This window comes from Bidens hawaiensis, unplaced genomic scaffold, assembly GCF_021521415.1.
Source record: "Bidens hawaiensis isolate Kalapana, Puna unplaced genomic scaffold, B.hawaiensis_p1.1 tig00001511_1, whole genome shotgun sequence".
NCBI classification, from domain to species: domain Eukaryota; kingdom Viridiplantae; phylum Streptophyta; class Magnoliopsida; order Asterales; family Asteraceae; genus Bidens; species Bidens hawaiensis.
In genome coordinates, this window is record NW_027491085.1 from 3763399 (window position 1) to 3775932 (window position 12534).

The 12534-nt window shown below is 34.1% G+C and overlaps 1 protein-coding gene and 1 pseudogene across 1 annotated transcript; one reads left to right on the top strand and one right to left on the bottom strand.

The window, feature by feature from the left end:
• Positions 1-1313: 1313 nt before the first annotated feature.
• Positions 1314-4409, top strand: LOC143581265 (receptor-like protein EIX2; annotated as a pseudogene).
• A 477-nt stretch (positions 4410-4886) lies between these two features.
• Positions 4887-10552, bottom strand: LOC143582087 (protein LPA3-like). Its single transcript, XM_077064733.1, has 12 exons — positions 10227-10552; positions 9353-9383; positions 9187-9279; positions 8353-8415; positions 7833-7944; positions 7602-7687; positions 6942-7000; positions 6735-6837; positions 6594-6654; positions 6011-6093; positions 5291-5371; positions 4887-4975 (listed from the first exon to the last, which is right to left on the bottom strand). Exons 1-12 carry the CDS (start codon positions 10550-10552, stop codon positions 4916-4918), a joined length of 1158 nt encoding a protein of 385 aa, XP_076920848.1. The 3' UTR covers positions 4887-4915.
• Positions 10553-12534: the final 1982 nt, after the last annotated feature.

The following is a 12534-nucleotide window of genomic DNA, read 5'->3' on the forward strand; positions in this document are numbered from 1 at the left end:
TTGTAATCGATGGATTGGATCACAAAATTAGATTTAGATTATTTTCATTTATACCACCGCGTGATGGATCTTTTAATTGAAATCGACGCTCAATATGTACGCGTACCTATTGTTCGATAATGTATTATTATACAGTAACCTACCCTTATTTATAATATATATAAACGAAGACCCAAAAATCATATGTGTCGCGATGTGGTCGCTCCCCCTTTTCTTGGAGTCACCAGATTTGCTTGAATTTTAAATGGAGGCTTCTCATGCATTTGACCCGAATTCACGGGTATGGGTCTCATCAAACTCATATATTTCTTAAACGGGTTATAAAATCTCATTAAATTAAAAATTAATCTCACCAAATATTTAATATAAAAATCATATAAAGTAGGGATATACTTAAAATTAATATACGATTTATTTAAAAAAAAGATATGTATTATTTATAATTAAAAAACCAATTTTATAGTAAAAAAATAAACGGGTCTTGGGTCTCCTCAAACCCATATAGCTTTTAAACCGGGTTATAACATGTCATATATTTGTGAAACAATTTATCAATAAGCCATAAGTATATTATTAACTTTCATACAATAAAAAAAATAAAAATTCAAAAAATAAATAAATATTTGAAACAAATAATATAAAACAACCCCCCGTAATACGGGGGATAAAAACTAGTATATAATGAATATTCAATGTATTAATAAAATTTATATAAATTATAGGCTCGTTTATTATAGAAGTTTATTTTGAGACTCAAGAACGGTTAAGCTTTGCTCAATTAAAATTTTATTGAACCGATAGTTAATGAGTGGCTTGCAATGTATCTTTCTTGGTGCTCACAAATCAATTGCTTGTGGTTCAAATTTTAAACGAAGTGGATGTAATAATTGCAAATTTCCAAAATTTGATCAGTCTTTGGACGTGTGATCAGGATAAATAATCCACTATCTTGTATGTTCCACATTTCACTCACCTTCGTGGTCATGGAACTCGAAAGAAATTCAACTTGTTTGATACGTGCAAATCAAGTTTGAACTTTGAACTATTAGGAATATTTTTTATAAAAATAAAAAAATAAAAAAATCAACCGTTAAAGTAAATCATAAAATAATCAATTTGAGCATTCATGTAACGAATTGTTATGTGATCATATAGTTATATAATCTAACTTTTGTTATTTTAATATGAAATCATGCAACAAAAATTTGTAGCAATAATATGCACCAATTCAGGCTAGCTTTTGTTTCATAGTGTGTGTCACATCGTTTCCACTTGTCTAGAGAAAAAAATGAGTATCGAGTGTCAGACACAACCCCTCGGATATTTTTATACAGATTGACCAACATATCAATTAGTTTGACTATCATCATCTTATTTGAGTTTATATAAAGCTTGATATGGGCATGTGTTGGTATATCAGACTAAAAAAATCAACACACTCCTAAAACATTATGGCAAATAATACTTGTTATAAGTTTCTGCATCTTGTTTTGTCAGTTTTCTTGTTATGGGTAAAGATTACAAGTGCCACTCCCGTTGGCCGCCAACCGTTATGCATCGATAAGGAGAGGCATGCTCTTCTTCACTTCAAAGCAAATGTTCATCAAGACCCTAATGGTGTTCTATCAACATGGACACATGAGCAAGAGGCAACCAATGATTGTTGTAAATGGAAGGGGGTCACATGCAACAACCAAACAGGTCATGTTACAAGCCTTAACTTGTATTCTGCACAACTTCAAGGCAAGGTCAGTTCTTCATTGCTTAACTTAAGCTATTTGAATTATCTTGATCTCTCCAGAAACGATTTTCATGGACCCATTCCTAGTTCCATCACTTCCTTAACCAACTTGAAATATCTTGACCTTTCCGTGAATTCTTTCTATGGAAGCATTCCCGTGTTCTTTGGTTCCATGACTCGGTTAAGGCATCTTTACCTTTCATCCAATTCTTTCAATGGAACAATTCCCATGTTCATTGGTTCCATGACTCAATTAAGGCATCTTGACCTTTCCGACAATCTTTTTATTGGAACCATCCCTCCGGAATTTGGAAACATCACCAACTTGCAAGTTCTTTCACTCAGAAATCTCGAAAGATGTACAGTTGACAACCTTGATTGGCTATCTCATCTAACACATTTGGAGAAACTTGATATGACGGATACTTCCCTAGCCAAAGTTAATCATTGGGTAAATTTGATGTAGAGTCTTCATAAGTTGTCTAATTTATCCTTAATGGGATGTGACCTCTCACAGGTCACACATCCATATTCTTCGTATGCCAACTCTTCTTCTTCGTCTATTACTTACCTTGATCTCGGAAGCAACAATCTCAACTCATCCATGTATCATTGGTTGTTCCAGTTAACTAGCAATAGGCTTGTATCTCTTGGTCTCTCTGGCAACAAGTTAGACGGGATTCCCAGATATCTTGGAAACCTCTGTGGCCTGACATCTTTAGAATTTAGTGGCAACGATGTAGCATTCAAAATTCCTGGATTTCTATACAACTTATCTGGATGCACATCGGTTACATTACAAAATTTGTATGCTTCAAATAGCCGATTCACAGGGTCATTGTCCGATAATATCCAGAACTTTACATCCATGGTATATTTGGATCTTTCTAATAATCTGTTGAATGGAACTATAAGTGAAAAAGTGTGGAAACTACCCAAGCTTCAAGTTCTAGACATTTCTAACAATTCTTTTAAAGGAGTCCTTTCTGAGAACATTGGAAAGTCAAGTCATGATTTTAGATCTTTCAAACAACTTATTTGAAGGAGTTCCTTCAAAAGCTCACATGTCAAACCTATCTTATATAAACTATATTTATTTGCGGTCTTGCAAACTAGGGCCTAAGTTCCCCAAATGGATTCAGACACTGAAAAATCTTACATTTCTTGACATGGCCAACACCAGAATTTCAGACACGATGCCTGTGGAGTTTTGGAACATGTGGCCTTCTCGATTGCAGTATCTAGATCTCTCCTCCAACAACATTACTGGGAAAGTAACAGATTTGTTGTCGAATTTTGATTCTGGATATTCAAGCATATATTTGAGTTCTAACTTCTATGGTTCTATAGAACGCGTTCCTTCCAGTTTAACACAACTAGACCTTTCAAGAAACAAATTCTATGGAGAAATCTCTTTTTTGTGCCAAATTATTGATGGGTTTTTATCATTCCTTGATCTCTCACAGAACTCATTCACAGGTAGAATTCCAGATTGTTTGTGGCATTTCAAAGAACTAATAGTTGTTAATCTAGGACAAAACTATCTGTCCGGAAAGCTTCCTTCTTCAGTCAAGTATTTGATCAATCTCGAGGTTTTGTATTTATACAACAACAACCTTTCAGGAGAATTGGCGTTATCTTTGAAGAAGTGCACCAAGATAACCTTTCTGGAATTGAAAGGCAACAAGTTTTCAGGTTATGTACCTAATTGGATAGGGGAAAAGTTATCGGGGCTGTATGTTCTTAGCCTGACATCAAATAACTTCTTTGGAACCATCCCTTTACAATTATGCCACTTGGTAATCTACAAATTCTAGACTTGTCAATGAACAACCTCTATGGAACGATCCCCTCATGCTTCAACAATCTCACTGCCATGGTTCAAGGTACATTCTTACCTTTACGAAATGTGCATCGTCTTTTCGGTAAAGTTGACCACATGAGTGAGTATGTTGACTATGAGATGATAAATTGGCAAGGAAGTGTACGTGAATTTCGCAGCACTATAGGAATGGTGAAGAGCATTGATTTATCGAGCAACAATCTAACAGGAGATATCCCGTATGAACTAACCGATCTTCGTGAATTGATTGCACTTAACTTGTCTATGAACGCCCTCCACGGAGAGATTTCACCGACAATCGGCTTACTGAAAAGTCTTTTACATTTGGATCTATCTAGAAACAATCTTTGCGGGCAGATACCAACAAGCATGTCTCAAATGAGTTCACTAAACTATCTAGATGTATCATGTAATAATTTGACAGGGAGAATTCCATCCAGCACTCAACTCCAATCCTTTGAACCTTCAAGGTACGCCAAAAATAATGGATTGTGTGGGCCTCCTCTCAACAAATATTGCCCTGGAGATAAACAGTTAGATATGCCTCGTATCGCTGGTCAAAGAGAGGGTGGTGGTGGTGGAGTCGATGAACTTGAAAGATGGTTTTATATTGGTGGTGCTACTGGCTTCGCAACTGGATTTTGGATTGCATGCGGTGGTTTGCTGCTCAATCGTCGTGGGAGGAATGCTTTTTTTCACCTTTTTGATAGCTTCAAAGGCTTGGTTTATGTGAAGCTGATGGTACTCTTTCTAAAATGGCGATGAACTACACATACGTAGTATAGCTGTCTCCATTTCATGTTTGTTCATGTGCTTATACTTGCTCCTATAATAAGGGCATGCTTCACTTGTATTTAGCTGAAATTTTAAGTCCCCCACATCAATAAAATTTCCACCAGCACCACGGGTGGCCATTTTCGCGCGTTGTGTGAAATAAGGCATATTGAACAAAAAATTCATCATGAGCTGCTATGACTTATGTTGTTTGTAAACAATTTCTGCCCAAATAGTTTACTCTGTTGATTTTGAAACTCATTAGTCAAATACTTTGTGGTTAGCACATTGTATCTTGGAATTTGGATAGGAATTTGTAGCCTCCCTTCACAATTAAAATAAAACTGAAATTAACCGATTTCACATCGATAGATTAACGTTTGCTCCAAAGCTTGCCCATAATACGCGATATTTAAGGACAAAAATTGTAATTTACTCCAAAAATAAGTGTAAGGTGATACATATATTTTTCATTATGACCAATAGTGGACCTAGCAACAAAATTGGTTGCTAGGTTACGCCATGCTGAAGATAATTTTAGGCCCTGTTTTTATCGCTTAGTTACGCCATGCTGAAGATAACTCCAAATCAACGTCTTCCTCCCACCATGTTGCGGTCTGCAGTAAACACAGAAATATACCAAAATACACAAAAAGAAATAATAATAAATATTGGTAAAAACAAAGTTTTTAAGGAGTCAAATTCGTAAAATAAAAAAATAACGACTAAAACTAAAAGGCTGAACGGGTCAAATTGGTCAAAAGCCGCTCAAAGTGTATACAATATGCATAAATCTTTTTAAATCATTTTATTGAAAGATAGATTACTGCATAAACTGTTTTACCATCAATTATTTATAATGATGACGATAATGATAATTATGATGGACAGAAGAGTAATTTAGCCTGGAACTACTATAAATGAGAAATTACCTTATAGCCCCTGCGAAGGAACTCAAGTTGGCTTCCTTGTTCCTCATTTAATCCAAGAACCCTTAGCAGTTCTTCCTTGGTCTGCACTTACCAAATAAAATTTATATGAATGTGTTAGACTCGGGTTACCTTTATCCTCAGCGGATCAAATGAGTAAAAACTAAATATAAAATTAGCTTTAAAGGAAGGAGGCCAAACATTCTATAAAACTTCCTAAATTATCTAATACAAAACATTGCTGAAATAAGATAATTAGAAGTTTATGATTGCTTATTTCAAACTATTTATTCTTGATGAATTTAATTACAAGTTTACTCTTATAGGATAAAGAAAATTGTTTTAGCAATCTTAGAACAAATTACACCTTTCGTCCTTTACATATATAGCAAATTTCATTTTCCGTCTTTAAACTAAGGAATAACAGACCTATAGAAAACAAATTAAAGCCTGTTAGTGAAAGGACGTAAACTGTTGCACATATAAACATAAAGGATTATTTGTGTTATTTTCTTAGTTTAAAAACGAAAAGTGAAAAATTTTATATATTTAAGGGCAAAAGTGTAATTTATTCATAATCTTACTATCTGCTTGTTTATATTAAAATTTAACAAAAAGTGTTTGGGGTCAACCTAACCCACACAAATTGTACCCTTTTTGATTGGCTACCTGACCCGCCCGTTTTACCACCTCAGAGTGACAATGCAGACAATGCATACTTACTTCATTAAGTGTGAAGCGGGTTTCACTTTCAGCAACACACGCATATGAATTATCTGTTTGCTTAAGCATCACCTGCCATGGTCCTGTTAAACAAAAAAACATATATTTATGATGTGGCGTATTACTCCCTCCGTCCCATTACAAGTGTCCTAGTTTGACTTTTTAAGTCTTTCTTTTGCAACTTCAACCGTAAATATTTTTTGTTCGTGTCATATAATACTTGATGAAAATTATATCAATGTACAATACATTTAAAACCCAATCCATTCATATATTTTACATCAAGTATTATATAACACAAACAAAAATATTGTCGGTCAAAGTTAAATAAGAAAGACTTGAAAAATCAAACTAGGACACTTATAATGGGACGGAGGGAGTATTTGTCATTTTATTGTAATTGATTTTAGAAGTCATTATTTTAAAAAGTAACTGCAGAAAACACATATTTTTGTGCATATATGGCATCGAATTTTCGATATTCTTTTTTATTTCTCATCAAACGAATGGCATCTTATACTGGAAATCCTAGCTATTATTAGCATACGTGTCATCAAAGTAATCTCTAAATTAATATTCTTACCAGGGTATTGGCGGAAGAGGGCCCCGGTATAATTCACAATATATGGTGCTACTGCCACTGTCTTTTGATTTTAAAGTAAAATGTTCATCAAAGTAATGCCAAACATTATAAAACCAAAGATAGTGATTTAAATATATATACCTTGGAATACTCTCTTATTCGAATATAGAAAACCGGCGTAAATTGAGAAAGAAATCGGTAGTGTAAATCTTTGGGTGGAAAACCGAGAAGACCAAGGTCAGCTCTACAAAGTCCAATAGTTCCATTTGTCAGAAGAAGTAATAAATAGATAAAGTAAATGACAGAAAATATCAAATTTATCTGAAATTAAATCCCTAAAAATATTACCGCAATGTCTCGAGTTCCAGATTAAATAGGAGGGCGGGTGTTGATGCACCAAAGTTTTCCTGCACATCAGCATGACCGTTACACAACTTGAACCCGTTTTGGCCCGTTAGTCAACCCTAACACGTTTTGACCTGCTAACTAGAACCTGTTTTGACCCGTTACTGACTACTTGACCTCATTACTCAACCAGAACCCGTTTTGACCCGTTACTCAAACCAAGCCCATTTTTGACCAGTTACTCAACCTGAACCTGTTTTAACTTTTTAATCAAATTCAACCCGTTTTGACTCGTTACTCGCAACTTGAACCCGTTTTGACCCGTCACTCAACCTAAACCCGTTACTCAACCTGAACTCGATTTTACCCATTACTCAACCTGAGAGCCTGTTTTCACCCGTTACTCAGCCTGAACCCGTTTTGACCCGTTACTCAACTTGAACCTGTTTTGGCCAGTTACTCAACTTGAACCCATTTTAACCCGTTACTCAACTTGAACCCGTTTAACCCATTACTCAACCTGAACCCGTTTTGACCCATCACCCAAACCTGAACCCGTTTAGGCCTGTTACTCGAACCAAACTTATTTTTACCCGTTGCTCGACTTGAACCTGTTTTGACCAGTTACTCAACTTATCCATGTAAGAGAAAATACACCCTTACCAGATATTTCTCGATGGTAGCAAGTTCACGTGTGCTGCAACAAATGAATACATAAAGTGTTGGCGGTTTGTCAGACTGCCACCTATCTGTTTCATAAACAGGCCACTTATGAACATAACAATTTAGTCAAAAAAATGTTATTATGTAATACAATCACAAGTATATATATAAAGTGAATTCCTCTTTCACACAAAAATGGTTATTTGTTTTTTCATAGTACTAAGTACTAACCTTCATTTTCATCATCAAAATCAAAATCAAGTGTGTTCCGTACAGATTTGAAAAAAGAAGCAACGGGGCCAGCTGGAATATCATCTAATGAACCAATAGTGATTCCATCAACCTGGAAAAAGGGAACATTGGTGAACTGATATGAATTAATCTCAGATTACGGTTTACATTACTGTTGTTTCCGCAAAGATTTGTGTATCTAAACACCTTCATATTATTCAATGTCACAACTCACGAAACTTACAAGGAAAGTCCATTATAAAAGAAATTTTGGCACGTTTGAACAAAATTTTAAAACTCAAAACAGTAATTTTGCAGTCCGGTAACAATAATGATTGGAATTTAAAATAAATTAATGTACCAGACATGATTTCATGAAAAAAAAAATGATCAATAACAAAAGAGTATTCTGGGAAGCCAAAACAACATACATTGTTCATTATTTCAAGTGCACTAATTGCATACTTTGAAATATTAAATAAATCCTGGAATAAGTTTTAAATTTGATTATTTCAGTTACCAGATCAATAGCTGATTTGAATAGCTCCGAGGCTCTACGTCTTTCGGGCCCGTCAGGAAACACCTACATTAAACAATAAGTTTAAATGGCATGCATATTATATCATCAACGCCTCAACGGTTGATAATGTGAAGGATATTTTGACCTTTACATATAAATGGGTTGAATCGGGTCATGTTTCTTGAAATAATATGTTTTTTGCAATCATATTTAACATACTAATTATATATAAATTAAGATTCACAAATTTTTGACAAAAAATGTTTTGGGTCAACCCAGTTTTGATGTAAAGAAGGGTAAATATCATAGAATACCAATATACTTTCTTATTTTTCATGAAAAAGTACCTCGACATACTTTTGGCATATAAAAGACCCTGCATATATCAAAAAAGCATGAAAAAGTCCCTTACCAGTTACCACAATTTTGGTATACTAAAAAGCCCAAAATATTTTAAAAATAATGACTCGTTACCTTTTAAATCTGTCAAAATTTGATGAAGTGATATCCAAGATTTTTGCACACAAAAATTATATAATCTAATTTTGACAAACTTATAGAGTAACGATTCATTATATTAAATACTTTTTCACAAGTACATGCATTTTAACTTACTATGAGGATTTTTTTTCATGTTTTCCCACATGTGCAGAGACTTTTATATGCCAAAACTATGTTGAGGGACTTTCTCGTGAAAAATGAGATAGTATTTTGATTTTTTACGATAACAACCCTAACAAATTAATTCGTTTGGAGCGTTGCCTAACGCACCCATATTGCCACGTGTAGTGGATATATGAAACAAAGAAAAATAACTGAAAGAAAATGTCTTACAATGCGAGCTTGTGTTTCCCTAACTTCTTGTAGCTTCCTTACAACAGCCAATGCAAGTTGAACATTGGCATCAGTAAACTCATCTGAAGATCCCTTCACAATTTCATTTAGGGTTTAGAAAAAGCTTCATTTTACTGAACCAGCAAGAAAGAAAGCATGAAGATACCTTATATGAAGAAATGCTTGTAGGCAATGGCCTGTTAATGTCACAATTTAAAAATGTAAGCAACTCTTTTTTATCACACTTACTAGTTATGACAACATTTAAAATCCAAGATTTACCTCTTTACCTATTTTATATACATTATCAACCACAATATACACGAGGGGTTTGCATGAAACCGAAATAATCGAATAGAAACAAATACCGACGGTTTGGTTTTATGTTTTTGTAAAAAACGAACTGAATTTATAGATTTTTATTTGTTGTTTTAAGTAATTTATAAGAATTTAATAAATTTGTCACTTAGATATTTTTATCCCAAATGTATCACAAACAATTAGTTATTAATTAGCAAAATGATTTAGGCCCAAATTCTTTATTCTGGGCCAAAATTTTCCAACTCAAATGACAAAACCGAACCCAAACAGATTTCAAAAACTGAAGTTTCGGTTTTAGCCCAAAATCGACCAAAGCAAATCGTGCACAACCCGATTTTACACATGATTTTTTGTCTCAACATTTGCAGGGCACTAATGGATAGGGGTGAGCATGGTTCAGTTCGGTTATAGCCTTTGACCGAAATTCACATGTTCGGCTATTTGAAATCATCACCATCGTCGGTTCAGTTAACCATGGGTTCGGTAAATTAGTCAATGGCCTTTTGCTTCTGTAATACATTCGTTTCGGTTAATTCGGTTATTGAAACTGAATAATAAAAAACCGAACCGTAGGTTACGTGTTCGGTTCAGTTATGTTGGTTAGTTCAGTTAATCCGGTTCGGTTATATTTTGGGGAAAACACTGACAAGTAAGAACAATTAGTTACCACATTAAACTAATATGTTTCCTTGAATTAATAGTATAAGAGAATGAATTACGGGAAATCGATTTCAAGACGCGTTTTGCCGTCATCGAGAGCGGAGGCGAGGGAATTGGCGGCATCGGTAACAAGCACTTGGTATGATTTAGGTTTGTAAACTGATACTCCAAGCTTTCTAGCGGTTGCCGGTGAAGATGAAGAAGAAGCTGCTTCGTTGCTATTACATTTGATTGAATTGGAGAAGAGTATGCGAACTGGGAATAGAGAGAAAGTATGAGACAGAGTCAGATGATGATGATGATGATGATGATGATGATGATGATGATGCTTCTTCTGGTTATGGGAGTGTAGGTAAGACGATGAGAGACAGAGTGATGAAGCCATGGAGATTTTAGACAAGGATAACGATTCTGGTTGGAAGAGGAGGTGATTGACAGTTGAGATTTATTTTATTATAAACATTTAGATCAAAATAATTACACTACAATTTTTACTCTTTCTTTGACATTCTATTTTCATTTTATCTTTTATTATAAAAAATAACTCGTTTTTAGCTCTTTACGATAACTTATCGGTCATTTAAAAACTCACTTAAATGAAATCTATGTGATACATAGAATGGTAATTTTCACCCTTTAATTAAAATACCTTTTAATTTAAAAACAAAACAAAATAAATATATATATATTCGCACCTTAACTAAAATACCTATTAATTGCGTTTCAAAAAAAAAATAAAAATACTAAACACCTATTAATTTTAAAAACAAAATAAATATGAATACAAAAACTAATATTTTTCATTTTTAATAAAAATAACTAAAATATATGTAATTAGAGTCCCAAAATCTTAAGGTATTGTTTTTGTGCTAGAATAAATTTAAAAAAAAAATCAAAGTAAAACCCAAAATCTTCTAGCAACACAACATTAGTCATTGTATACTCTCAAGTCTCAAACACAAACGTGTAATTTTATTTTTATAAAAGTTTTCCACTTTAAACGTAAACCTAATTACAACATCTCAACTTTATTTTTCATCAAATCACCTGGGAACAAACTTGGTCCATTTAGTCAGCATACGAAAATATGCAATCCTCCACGATGTATTCGCGGTCAATGGACCCACAATGATCCAAAACCCAGTAAAAAATCCAAGAACTATGCCAATGATCAACCCCCAATCTCGTCCATCATCTTCTTTTTTATCTCCTTTTGTAGTAGTTGTTACTTTGACTCGTACACAACCATTGGTCTCGGTTAGCGGATCACCACAAAGTTTGTTGCCAAAGAAGCTAGACTCACTGAAGCTCTGAAGCTGAGTACTTGTTGGAATTCTCCCGGTCAAATTGTTGTAGGATACACTGAAGCTACTTAAGAAATTTAACCTTCTCAAGCTAACGGGAAGTTCCCCAAAAAGCTTGTTCGTTGATAAATCAAAAGATTCAAGTGCTTCCATATCACCAATCTTCTCCGGTATCCTTCCCGTCAAATGATTTCTTGATAGATTTAAAAATTTTAACTTCACAAGGGATGTGAGCTCATGTGGAATGTGTCCTACAAGATTGTTACTTTAGAGGTCCAACAACATCACGAGTGGAAGATTATTGATATATGTGTCCTCTCGTCCTTTCATCACCAAAGAATCCTCAGCAATAGATAATCCGTATTCCAGTTCAAAAACAAACTGAAAGATTGAGTTGGCATTTATGCCGGAAAGGATACTAAAGTTGTTGAAGCATCTTGGAATATTTCCGGATAGATTGTTATGTGCAAGATCCAAGATTTGAACATTCATAAGATAACACAGTTCTTGGGGAATAACTCTGTCAAAATTGTTGCCTCTAAGGTTGAGTAATATCAAAAGAGTGAGTTTTGTTCCAATCCATGTTGGAATGCTTCTAGCAAGGTCATTTCTACCAAGTTGAAGAATTTTTAATGCGGTTAAATTCATTAAAGAAGAAGGCAATCTTCCAGAGATCTTGTTCCCACGCATGTTTAGTAATTTGAGGGAAGGTACTGAACCCAATGTTATTGGAATCTTGCCATACAAATTATTATTTTCCAAATTTAACAGTATCAAACTCGACCACTTCTCCCAGCATTCTCTGGAATGTCACCTGAATGACTCTGGCATGGGTGATGAAATTCTTGTGTTGCTTATTATCATGACAAATACAATAAATAAATAATGGTGGCAAATATTTCAAATACATTTAAATTCAAATGTTTAAAACCTAGTCAAGGTTGTTGTAGAGTCTTATGGAAACTCCTAGTTTATCTCCTGTAATTGAGTTGTACTCTCCTATATATATTATGTATGTAAATCTCAAGATAATGCAATTCAAACCCAATTACTTTCAAACCTG